Source organism: Propithecus coquereli, unplaced genomic scaffold (assembly GCF_000956105.1).
Source record: "Propithecus coquereli isolate 6110/MARCELLA unplaced genomic scaffold, Pcoq_1.0 Scaffold108, whole genome shotgun sequence".
Classification (NCBI taxonomy): Eukaryota; Metazoa; Chordata; class Mammalia; order Primates; family Indriidae; genus Propithecus; species Propithecus coquereli.
Genome location: NW_012134747.1, coordinates 5,076,708 through 5,089,075, shown reverse-complemented (window position 1 = coordinate 5,089,075; position 12,368 = coordinate 5,076,708). Strand labels below are relative to the sequence as shown.

Here is a 12,368-nt window from a genome sequence, read left to right as displayed (position 1 = left end):
ATCTTCTCTGGAGAGGGATCAGATGAACTTACACAGGGTTACATATATTTTCACAAGGTAAGCACTCGGAAGTGGAAGGATATTCATGCTGTATTAAGAAAAGTATGAATTATTTGACTATTTTCTATCTTTTGCCCTTTCAGTATAACAGTAACATTTTTGAGTATCTTGTCAGTTTATATAAGGAAATGTGATAGTGTCTGCTTTGTATTTCTTTTGAAAGAAGTCTTAATAGTGTCAGATAATTTTTGTTCTTTAAAGCTAGTTAAGCATGAAAATCACTTTTCTCCTATTTCCCAATCCCCTGTGGAATTATGACATTATACAGTGTGTTCATTTTATTTGTTCTAACGCCAACAGTTTTGGCGTTAGGTGGGAGGGAGGGTATGTTTTATATAGCATTGCCTACGTCTGTTTAGTTACTTATTCCTTTCCCTAAACTTGTTTAGCTTTCTGTCTTACCCACCTTTAGCATTGGAATATATGTAAGAGGGAGAAATGAAAACTGTTTTGTGTGCCAAAAGCAAAGCTGTTGGTGTTTCGGAACTTCAGCTATTTGTTTGTGAAATAGGCTCCTTCTCCTGAAAAAGCCGAGGAGGAGAGCGAGAGGCTTCTGAAGGAACTCTATTTGTTTGATGTTCTCCGTGCAGATCGAACTACTGCTGCCCACAGGTAACGTGATATTTTAAGGAGCAATTGTAAACAAAAACAAAAAACTCGACGAACAGCTCAATGGCTGATTTGTTTTTTCTTTTCAGTTGGTTGTATGTTGCAAAGGGTGACTTTTATAGGGAAAATGAAACCTGTCTCTTAGCACCAAAAGAATTAGGCTAAGTTCAAAGTGTTATCATGGTCACGGGGAGAGGTCTTCTTCTATAGGTTGTTTTAGGTGGGGTTTCCATCTTTAAAGCATATCAACCTTCTGCTCACATCTGCACAACCAGGAGAGAAGGCTGCTGCAGCTATTTAAAAGAAGTAAAGATTATGAACTCCATGTGACAAGTATTGAGCACCTGCCATGCCCAGTTGGTGCCATGGTGACCCTGAGGGGATAGGGCAGTGAAGATGCAAGAGGTTTGGTATGATTATAAGAAACCGGTTTCTTTGGTATCATTTCTTTTTTGAGACAGAGTCTCACTCTGTTGCCTGGGCTAGAGTGCTGTGGCATCAGCCTAGCTCACAGCAAGCTCAAACTCCTGGGCTCAAGCAATCCTACTGCCTCAGCCTCCCAAGTAGCTGGGACTACAGGCATGTGCCACCATGCCCAGCTGATTTTTTTTCTATATATATATATTTTTAGTTGTCCTAGATAATTTCTTTCTATTTTTAGTAGAGACGGGGTCTCGCTCTTGCTCAGGCTGGTCTCGAACTCCTGACCTTGAGCAATCCACCCGCCTTGGCCTCCCAGAGTGCTAGGATTACAGGCGTGAGCCACCGCGCCCGGCCTGGTATTCATTTCTAGTTGGCTAAACTTTTCATGTTTTAGCCGGTCATGTTGGAGCATTGAAGACTTTTACTGTACATGATAAACAACTGACATTAAATGTTTTATTAATCGTTCTTTCTACTAAATCAGACTTAGATTAGGAAATGATTACTTATGGGGTTGAGGAATGGACGGAATCTTGGTCGTTATCCTATCTGCTTATCTTAACCACAGTCACTGGGATTCAGGGAACAGATGATATGACATTCAATGAAATACTGTGGAATGTTGGTTGATATTACATATCGTAAGTGAATTATTAATCAGTGGTTAAAAAAAATACCAAATTGTCATTACAGTTGTTAATAGGAGAAGAGATGGTCTCACCTAGAAAAAACTTTGAGTCAGAAAGGTCCAGGCAAGGTACATTCTTAATGATTGGATCACTCATGATTCTTTTTCTGCTTTTTGAGATACGAATTCAACTGTTTGTAGAAAGGAAAGTAATAAAAGTAATGTCTCAAACAGTTTTACTCCCTAGATCAGATGATATATATTATTTCCAATGAAGATTGTTATATTCGTTCACTGGTAGAGCACAGTCATTAGGAGGCTTGTAAACATGACTCTATGATCTTAACATCACTCAGAGTCCGGTTGCATTGCTTTAGAGCCTAAACTGACAGTCACTACAGAATCCATTTTGATTTAGATTTTCTTCTTTGCTCCTTTAAGCCTTGAACTGAGAGTCCCGTTTCTGGATCATCGCTTTTCTTCCTATTATTTGTCTCTGCCACCAGAAATGAGAATGCCAAAGGTAAGTGACTCAACTGAAGGTAAAAAACTGGCTTTGCTCTCAGGTTATATTTTTAACTCTTGCTGATGCTCTTTCTGTTTTCATGTCAGAATGGGATAGAAAAACATCTCCTGAGAGAGGCATTTGAGGATTCCAATTTGATACCCAAAGAGATTCTGTGGCGACCAAAAGAAGCCTTCAGTGATGGGATAACCTCAGTTAAGAATTCCTGGTTTAAGATTTTACAGGAATATGTTGAACATCAGGTATGATGTCTTTAAAAACATTTTTAGGATATGATAATTTGGATGCAGTGCTGTCATTAGCTGTTCATTTTTTATTTAGTTTGGATATTTTTTGTCTGTAGGAGAGATTCGCAGTCCCTGTGAACAATACTTATTTTGTAAGAATTATATAAGGATTAAGAGGCATGAGGGATTACAAAGTAGTATCTAGAATTGAAAGAGAGAGAGGAGACTTGCTAATCATCACTGACCTTCATTTAACACATTTTTGGGCACCTGCTGGGTGTCAGACATTACGAGGCACAACACTCAGAGCCACCAAGTATTAGAAATATGCATGTGAATGTTCTTTAAAATGTGGTGGCTCATACCTGTAATCCCAGCACTTTGGGATACCAAGGCATGAGGATCACTTGAGGCCAGGAGTTCAAGACCAGCCTGGGCAACATAGTGAGATCCCATATCTAAAAAGAAAAAAAATTCACTGCAGCTACACATACATACTGTGGATATTTTAGCATTTTCTAAGCGATGGGTTATTCAAAGGGTCTTGTACAATATGTAGCCATGCCTTATTTTAACTTTTTTTGTTTACTTTGTGAAACCAGATTAAATACAAGTATTTCCATGCCATTTGAAAAACTGTTTTTGCTTTTACTCTTACAGGTTGATGATACAATGATGGCAAATGCAGCCCAGAAATATCCCTTCAATACTCCTAAAACGAAAGAAGGCTATTATTACCGTCAGATCTTTGAACATCACTACCCCGGCCGGGCTGACTGGCTGACCCATTACTGGATGCCCAAGTGGATCAGTGCCACGGACCCTTCTGCCCGCACGCTAACCCACTACAAGTCAGCTTCCAAGGCTTAGATAGATGCTCTCTAAGCTGTTGAGGGAAGGCAAATGTTTCTTCTTGTTGTGAAGGGTAGGGGACAGGGTGGATAGAGGACCAACGAGAGCTACCCAGGCTTACTTGGGTGTGAAAAAAATAAAACTCTAAGATCTAAAACATTGTTGCTGTAGTCATTTATATTCTTAGAGTCTCTTCATTAGAGGTAAGTAGAAATTGAGCCGCTTTTGCTATATCATGGTGAGGTTGGAGGATGAGCTAGGAAAAGGGAAAATTGTCTGATGTTTGCAAGAACTCACAGCACTCTCCTGGCAGAGCTGCTTTAGAAGACATTTGAGTCTCGTGCCCACGTGGCCTCCTTCCAGTCCTTGCCTCATCGTGGTGTGGTCCTCTTGTGCCCTCCCTGTCTTAGTTCTGGCTAGGCAGACCCTGGAGACTTGAGTCCGTTGTAGGAGTTCATGACAGCTCTACTTGGTAAGATAGTAATTCATTTTTTCTTTTTTATGTTGAGCCAACATCTCTTCTGGAGACTATTATTCTAGAGCAGGGGTCAAACTTTTTTTATAAAGGGCCAGACAGCAAATATTTTGGGCTTCGCAGACCTCTGTTGGAGCTGTTCAGCTTTGCCTTCATACTGCAGAAGTTGTTACGTAGACAATATATGAACAAATGGGCACGTTCTATTAAAACTTCATAAAAGCAGGCAGTGGGCTAGATGTGGTCCATGGGCTGTGGTTTGTTGATCCCTGTTGTAGAGGAACAACCTGAGCTAAGCGTTTCTGGTAAAAGGAATTCTAAACCTAGCTGAAAAAGGAAGTATCATAAGAAACATTCAAAAAACAAGTAGAAGTTTTCATTTGAATGCTCATTGGTTGTTTAGGGACAACATTTTGGAAATGCATTATAAAGGTGAATTTAACTTTTAGAAACTTTTGAAAAGGGAACTGCTGGTGTACAGGTAAATATAAGAATGCTTGATGGGCTGGGCATGGTGGCCTGCACCTGTAATCTCAGCTACTTGGGAGGCTGAGGCAGGAGGATCGTTGAGGCCAGGAGTTGGAGGCTGCAGTGAGCTATGATCAGGCCACTGCACTCCAGCCTGGGCAATAAGAGTGAGACTGTGTCTTAAAAAACAAAAGAGGGTCATTTAAAAAAGAATACTTGATCGGAAGAGTGAACAGGCAGGAATTTAGCTGGCAAGTGGGAAGACACTTGTTTGAGGCTAGCTGTAGGCCTTGACCTATAGTTTAAAAATATCTCCAGGACACTGAGAAAATGTCATTAATATTAGATAACTTTTAATGATTATCTTGTGTTTGTAGGTACTTGAATTGCATAAGCCCAGCATGATTTGATTCTAGGCATATCTGTTCTGGTAAAACCTCAGCCAGTCAAGCTAAGTGGCATCAGGAATGCTTGGGAAACTTGGCTGGTAATGATTACACAATGTGCATAGCAAAGGTAAGGGATGGCATAAACGTCAAACTGCCAGTTCTCCAGGGTGTGGAGTTTGGCTCTAGATTTTTAACTTCAGTGACTGAGATCTGGCATATTTAGTTACTACCCAGACGTTTGATAGTAGAGATCTGTGGTTAAGCCAATTTCACAGTAGCAAACTGTAGATCAATTACAATGGCAGCAACTTACTGGATTTCAAGCCACACACCAAAGGTTCTTGGCACATGGTACAAAGTTAACCTTTTTTCTTATTTTGCAACTTAAATAGTAGAAGGTTTGAAGAAATGATACCCACTAGGTTCATGTACACATGACTCAACAGCTTACATATTGGCCAAGCCTGTTTCCTGGACCATTCTGATACTGGTAATTCCATGCTAGGGAGGTATGTGTTACCTAATCCACATGGCACTGCTAACAACAAACAATTCAGGCCTTTCGTGCATAAGCTAAAAGATGATTAGCTGGTATCCTGTCATTTCAGTCTGATGTGAGCACCTTTGTGAATGACCTGCCCTTCAGAGGTTTTTTTCACTTTATCTTAATATCTGTTCTAAAAAACTTACCATATAGTTTGACAGAATGATATATTAAAAAAAAAAAAAGTAAAATCCACCTAAAATCCTACCACTGCTTTTAAACAGTTTTAACATTTTCTCAAAGATCTCTTGCACAATAAAGGCACAATTGTACATATATAGGTAGTTTATCTTGGCTAACATAAGACCTCAAAGCTTGTTAAGCCCTTTACAAGGAAAATATAAAAAGGAATTAATCCTGAGCCTCTGATAGCGCATCCTCAAAAGGATTATGCCTCACACTTTGTGGGAAACTTTTACTTGTATCAGACTATTTATGAGCATCTTGTGGAGGCCACAGAGTCAGAGCATGCCCCTTAATTCCTCCTTGGGGTTGCCTTGGTTTGGTCTGGCATCTGTGATAAGGATCCTTGGAGTGGGCCCCCGTGGAAGGGCAAAGCTGCCAGGAGGAAGCAGAATAGAAGCTGGGCAGGGAGGCAGGGCCAGATGGTGCTAGACTGAGCAGTGGAAAAGTCAGTACCAAGCACATGCTTGTCAACTGTTCTAAGTACTTCATTGTGTTAACAACTCATGCAGGCTTAAATGAGGAATTGCGGCAGATTTTATTTCCTAAAAGTGGCCACAGCAGTATATCTGGTCCTATGTTCTCTTCCGAGCAGTCTATTTCACCTCTCCTTGAGCCTGGGCAGGACCTGGAAATTGCCTTGACTAGTACAATACAGTGGGAGTGATGCTGTGTGGACTTCTGAGGCTGGGTCACAAAAGGTGATGTGGCTCTGCTTTCTCTCTTGATGTATATTGTGAGGAGGCCTGTGTGTAAGACTTTGGGCTGACAGCCCCAGCGAAGGTCTCAGGCAACAGCCAACATCGACCACAAGTGAGTAAACCTCCAGGTGATTGCGGCTGCTCGTCTCTGAGTCTTCCACCCGAGGCCCCAGGCGTGGGGAGTAGGGATGAGCCACCCCTGCCATGCTCTGTCCAAGTTCCTCACTCACAATCCTGTGCGCCTAATAAGTGGTTGCTTGACACTATTAAGTTTTGGGGCGGTTTCTTACGCAGGCATAGTGACTGGAACATGTTAACTCCATTACCTACCCGTTTTACACAGGTTACATAACACAGGTTACATAGGTTGCCCAAAGTCATTTAGCTAACTAGTAGCTGGTGGGGCCCCAAGTTAGATAGGTTGGCTCCAGAGACTCTGGGTTGTTCTTTCCTGACCGTTCTCACACTGTCCGTATGAAACCACAGCCTAGATCTCTGCTGTGAATTGAAAGACTAAGGGCAAGGGCTTCCTCTCAGATTTGTTGGGAGCAAGAAGTTGGGGTAGGGACAGGGGTATCTCCCAGGGACCACAGTGATGCTAATGGCATAGGCTAGGAGATGCTGAGAAAACGATCTCTGAGTTTCAGTGTATTACCACAACAAAAGTTTTTTGTTCAAGCTTTATGTCCATCTTGGCCTATGGGGGCTCTGCCCATTGCTGAGGGGGTTATGAGGACTCTGGGACGCAGGCTGTTGCAGGCATGATCTGGAGACATACTTCCATCATCAGCAAGGCAGGGGATGAAGAAAGTGGTGAATCATTCACTGAAACCTACAGCTTCCACCCAGAAGTGACTCGTTGCTTTTGTTCACATTCCATACAGGTCATGTGGCCACACCTAACTACAAGGGGGCATGTACCAGAAAGGAAAAAGAAATACTTGGAGAACAGCACTAATGGACTTCCCAAATCCACTCTTCAGTAACCAAACATTCAGTTCACTCTTTCCCACACAAGAAATACATTCCCCCGCCTCTCAAGGGTTACAGCTCAAGAATCCCATTCTGCCATGGCCTCAGCCCAGGGTTTAGGATCTCGGGGTGATGTACCTATGTGGAAGTCTGTTTCAGGGCTGGAGATGGCAGTTCTTCATGATCTAAGAAGAAAAATGATCTGCTTCTCACATAATTCAGCGGGAATAGAATAACTACAGCAATAACATCAAAACATTCAAAAAGAATAGACCAGGAGGTATACAGCAAACCCTAGTCAGTAACAATTTTGACATTCGGTCATTCAGGGGCCTCCATCTCCAGCAGAAAATTGCCCTTCGAGGGTCACCAGCAGCCAAGACATCAGTGTGTCGGCAGGAGGAGGCAGGAGTGAAAGAACTGGGGGAGTTGGTCCCTGAGCACAGGTGAGGAATGGGGAGGGAACACTTTGAAGGGGGAGAGGGCTGATTTCTAGCAATAAAGCTAACTTGGCTCATGCCATCATAATTTTGGTTACCCGGATGAAGTGTTAGCATTAATTGATCACCGTTCCTGAGTGCCCAGGACTGCTCTAAAAGCCATAATCAGTCTTCACAGCAGCCCTGTGAGGTATGTCCTACTGAGCTCCTGCACATTTTACGGACGAGGAAAGTGCCCTACAGAGGTATTATGTTGCATGTCCGAGGTCTCATAGCTAACAGGAGTTGGATACTTGATCTCAGGTTTCAGGGTTTTAGAGACTTTATAGTTAACCCCTACTCTGTTATCTTTCAAAGGGATAGAATATAGCACATAAATGCATGGAAAATACAATTCTACAATCTTTCTCTAATTCTATATTGTTAATGGGAGTGTATATTTTAAGGGTAGCTCATAAGTCATTTAGCAAATCTACAAATTTAAGCATAATTTCTTTTTAATTTTTAAATTTTGTAATGAACACACACACAACCACTCATGTGATTTAGATCTGTGATTCAGATCTCTGCTTTTACCCGATTTCAGGCCCTACCTATCTAGTAAACGGGTGCCTAGAAATTAATTCATAGTTCTCTTTACAACTTGGAGAATTTTTAATAATTCTAGGGAAAATAGCCATGCTTACAAGTTGTTGGTGTATTTTAGAAATTGGTGTGGCTGTATAAAACATTTATTTAACATCAGAGGGCTAATAATATAAAACATAAAACCACAAGGTGGCAGCCACGACACGTTTTTCTCTTTAGGCAATTTTACGTGTTTCTCAAAGGTGGGAGAAACTATTTTATGCTAAATTGAGGAGATGACATGTTCATTTCATAGAATAAATCCCGTCATGGAAGTTCCATAGTTTGCTATCGATAATTAGTGAGCAGTTTTGACTTGCTACCATCATGTGACTGTTGTACAGGCCAGTGTGAAACTTTTTCTGAACCTCTTATCTCCCTCTCCTTTGATCCACCACCCTAAACATACCTGCAAGTCGTGTTCCTTATAAAAGTGAGATCCTTTATACTCTGGAAGGTAGAAAAGATGTGGACAACCTCAAATCTGTTTGTAATTGCTTTTTGAATGTGGCAAAAAATCTATGTAAACTCTCATTTTCATAATCACCCAATATCCCTGACTTATCTCAGTTTATTCAAATGTAGCTAAGAGATGAAACCTGCATTGAGCAGTCTATTTACACACAATACCAGCTAAGATGTTCCGGGGACTCACTGTGCACCTAACTCTGGTCTAAGACCACACTCAGTGTCTGTGACAACCCTGGCAGGTGCTCGCTGTTGTTGCCATTCCCATTTTACAGTTGAAGAAAAGGAATGTACAAGCAGCCTCAACACTGAAAGAGAAGATGATCAACCTGTGGACAGCGGGATTGTCCGTGCCTTATAATGGACACCACAGCAAAGAGTTCTCTATCAGCAAGGCAGTTTTCCTATGTGGACAGATGACCTAGAGGGCCTTGGTGAGCCCCATGGCAATGACCATGACCCTGCGTAAGAAGTGCCTTCTGTAGTTTCTACCTGCAAAGCTATAACCTCTATTAACTTTGTATTTTATAGGGTTGAACTCACAGACCATGGTTCCAGTGAAAATGCTGAATTTATGGAGCAGGAGGAGCAGGGAAGCACCCAGTGTGTGTGTCGGTCTATTTCAGGGAGTGAGAGAAACACAGTTGGAAACAACGATTTATTATTGGATAAAGTGGCAGGGTTTCTGTAGCTAAGCATCAATTGACCAGACCAAACCACTATGAACTACTGGCTTGGGATCTTTGCTAAAACACTTTGACCTTGGCATTACATCCATCCTATTACATTCTCCTCTGAACAAGCCACGTTCTGCTGTATTTGGCTCCGGGGTTACCTAGGGTGTGTGACTCCCAAATGACCACAAGGTGGGGCAAGACGATATTCAGCTAACTATGTTCCACAAGCTTTTTTGAGGAATTTTTCAGTCCATTTTAACATCTAAATCCTGCGTGTGTGTTAGTTTTCGTGGTCATAGATTAAAACCAAAACCCCAGGTAATGACCTCGCAAACATCTTTGCCATGTTGTGTCATGCGGTATGTAATGCCACAGACCGTGGATTGCATTTCAAAGCCAGCTTTCTTCCATCAGCCTGACGTTAGGGCACCATGCTTGGTGCTCCTGCCTCTCTGCGACTCACCTTGGCTGGCGAGGTGGGGGAGGGTGATGTACCCAACTCAGATCCCCAGCTAAGGCAGGGAGTAAGAGAAAGTGGATGGGGGAATGTGAGTTCTGCTTTGGGATTCATGTGGACCATGCGATGTGTAAGGTCATACACTGTCCCCCAGCCAGGCTTTGCACACCCAGTTGCTGAGAGGGACCAGGCAGGGGTACATGGAGAGGCCTCCCTGTGGCCAGTGGGAAAGCCAGCCCAGGCACAGGCCGCTCCTCAGATCCCACTCTTCGACACTGTGTGGCAACACTGGTGTTCTTCTTTGTGAGAGAATCCAGAAATCCAGATTTTTATGAAAAATCTCCCAGTTTTTAAATATTGATTAAAATGTTTAAGAATTTTCAGGCCAAACGAAACATGTCCTGTGTGCTAACATTAATCTCTATTAATTAATCTGCATAAAATTCATATAAAATAACTTAACACATACATCAGTAGCCCTCCCCTGACTTCCTGATATGAAGGTCAGCATGTTGTTAACCATAAGAAGGAATTTTTATGTGGCTTCATTTCACTCATTCATTCAGTCATCCCGTCAACAAGCCCCTGTTGAGTGCCTTCTCGTGCCAAGCATTGCATGACTCAGGGGAGAATAAAGATTGTACATGTGGGGAAGGAAACAAAAACCCTTTCCTTACCTATCCTAGGCTCATGGCTGAGGCCCTTGTAACAAAAAACAGATTACCAAGAGAAAAACATACAAATTTATTTAATATATTTTATGTGACGTGAGGGACCTCATAAGAAATGAAGACCCGAAGAAATGGTGAAACCTGTGTATTTTTATGTCAGGTCTGGTGAAGCGTGTGGGCAGTTGTGGGGAAACGTAACAGGACACAGAGAGATGATCTAACGGTAACAGGCTGGGGAAACCGTTCAGATTCCTCTCTGTGATCCTGCATCTTCAGAGATAGGGATGTTCCTTTCCTCTGGGTCTAGAGAGGGCACCTCTCACAGGAGGGTCTTAGGATGTGCTCCAGAGAAAGGTCAGAAAATCCTGGGTTTTATGATCTGGCTTCAAGGAAGCAGGGCCGGGGGAGGATCAGAGAGACATTCTTGCTTCTGCCGTTTTTCAGTGTGCTAAGGTGTTGCGTTTTGGGATAGCATGTCCTGGATCCCATAATGTGCATGTGCCCTGTCACCTATAGGTGTCTTAGTGCTCATCTCTAACTACACATTTTCAATTCCCAGTGATCACACACCACAGCGCTTTAGCTTTAAACATGGTACGGAGCTTAATTTGGAATCATGGGACTAACAGGCTCTTAAATAAAGATGTTGATTGTTGTACTTACCATTTTGTGTGCATTCAAAAAACATCTCTGTGTCTCTCTTTTGCAGAAAGAGACATAAAGACTTTTTTATTCTGTGGAACAACTGACTAAAGCAAAACAAATAGAGTTAATCTCATTCTCACGTCCATTCCTATTTGTCTCTAGAATTAAAACCTCATCAGGTGGTACGGTTTTAAATGTGATAATGACAAAAATGTCAGCACTTCAGACTCGTGTCTAACTGCCGGGGCACCTCCACACGTCCTCTGCTGTCCTCACAAACTTTGCTGCCCAACGCAGATCTCACGTTCCCCCCAGCCTACTTTCTTTTGTGTTCCTATCTCAGTTGGGGAGATCGTCTTCCCACACTACCAGCCAAGGTGAGGCACAGAGTTAGGAAGGAGCATCAGGCGTGGTGTACTTCAACGTCAGGACAATGGAAGAAAGCTGGCTTTGTAAGGCAACCTGAGGTCTGAGAAAGACGTGATGTGACCTCTGACCATACTGACTTCCGGTCACATACAAATCACTCATATTTTTCAATTATGGTGATGTATTTGTCAAGGTAGCAGGACAGAATACATTATATTTAGTAGTTGTGTTTGCTTGATTTATAGCTTTTGATCATTTAGCTATGTGGTATGTGGGACTCCATTTGTACTCTTGTCCCAGGCCCCACAAATGTTAGTAAGGTCAAAGCGATGCTGGTCGTGTCGGTGACAATTTCCTGCTTGGACCCTGTGGCACTATGGATGGGAGATTCATGCTTGTTGGGAGAGATATCTTTTCTTTTTCAGATTCTAAGGGATAATCAGAGAAAAAGAAAAGCAGACCCCAAGAGGAATAGGATTACCTGCACAGCCTTCTTCTCTGCTCCCTCGGAGGTTCAAAGGCTTCCCACCCTCCTCTGCTCAGTGGCAGAAATGAGCAGAGGAGTGAGGGTGGCTGGGAGTCTGTGAAAATGTGTGTGACCCAAGACAAGTTGGGGACTTGCTTACTTCTGAGGGAAGAGCATCAGTTTAGCAAAATGGGGTCATTGGAAGGGGGGACTGGATATAAAAGACCTGGAGACAGCAGGGAGAAAAGAGTAATGTGGGGCAGAGAAAGCAGATGCAAACAGGATGCTTTTCAGTGGCTTAGGGAATGTCCCTGCAGCCTCACCCAGAATGTGGAGTGAAGTCAGTGCCTTCTTAAATTGTAAGGAATGAAAGAGAGAGAGAGAGAGAGAGATTATGAGGGTGGGGCATTTGATTTTTTTACTCCCATCTCTTGCATCTGTATTGTTTAGGTTTTATCACTAGAAACCCTGGTGAAGAGCTGCTTGAACCT

At 42.5% G+C, this 12,368-nt stretch overlaps 1 protein-coding gene across 1 annotated transcript in view; it reads left to right on the top strand.

Annotated features, from left to right (window-relative positions):
- The window catches only part of ASNS (asparagine synthetase (glutamine-hydrolyzing)), a 16,785-nt gene extending 13,315 nt beyond the window's left edge, over positions 1–3,470 (top strand). Inside the window, exons 7-11 of the mRNA XM_012647801.1 lie at positions 1–57; positions 572–672; positions 2,162–2,243; positions 2,333–2,488; positions 3,134–3,470. The exon at positions 1–57 is cut by the window's left edge and continues 15 nt beyond it. Of these exons, the coding sequence (XP_012503255.1) occupies positions 1–57; positions 572–672; positions 2,162–2,243; positions 2,333–2,488; positions 3,134–3,343 (606 nt within the window). The 3' untranslated portion in view covers positions 3,344–3,470. The remainder of the gene's footprint in view (positions 58–571; positions 673–2,161; positions 2,244–2,332; positions 2,489–3,133) is intronic.
- Positions 3,471–12,368: the final 8,898 nt, after the last annotated feature.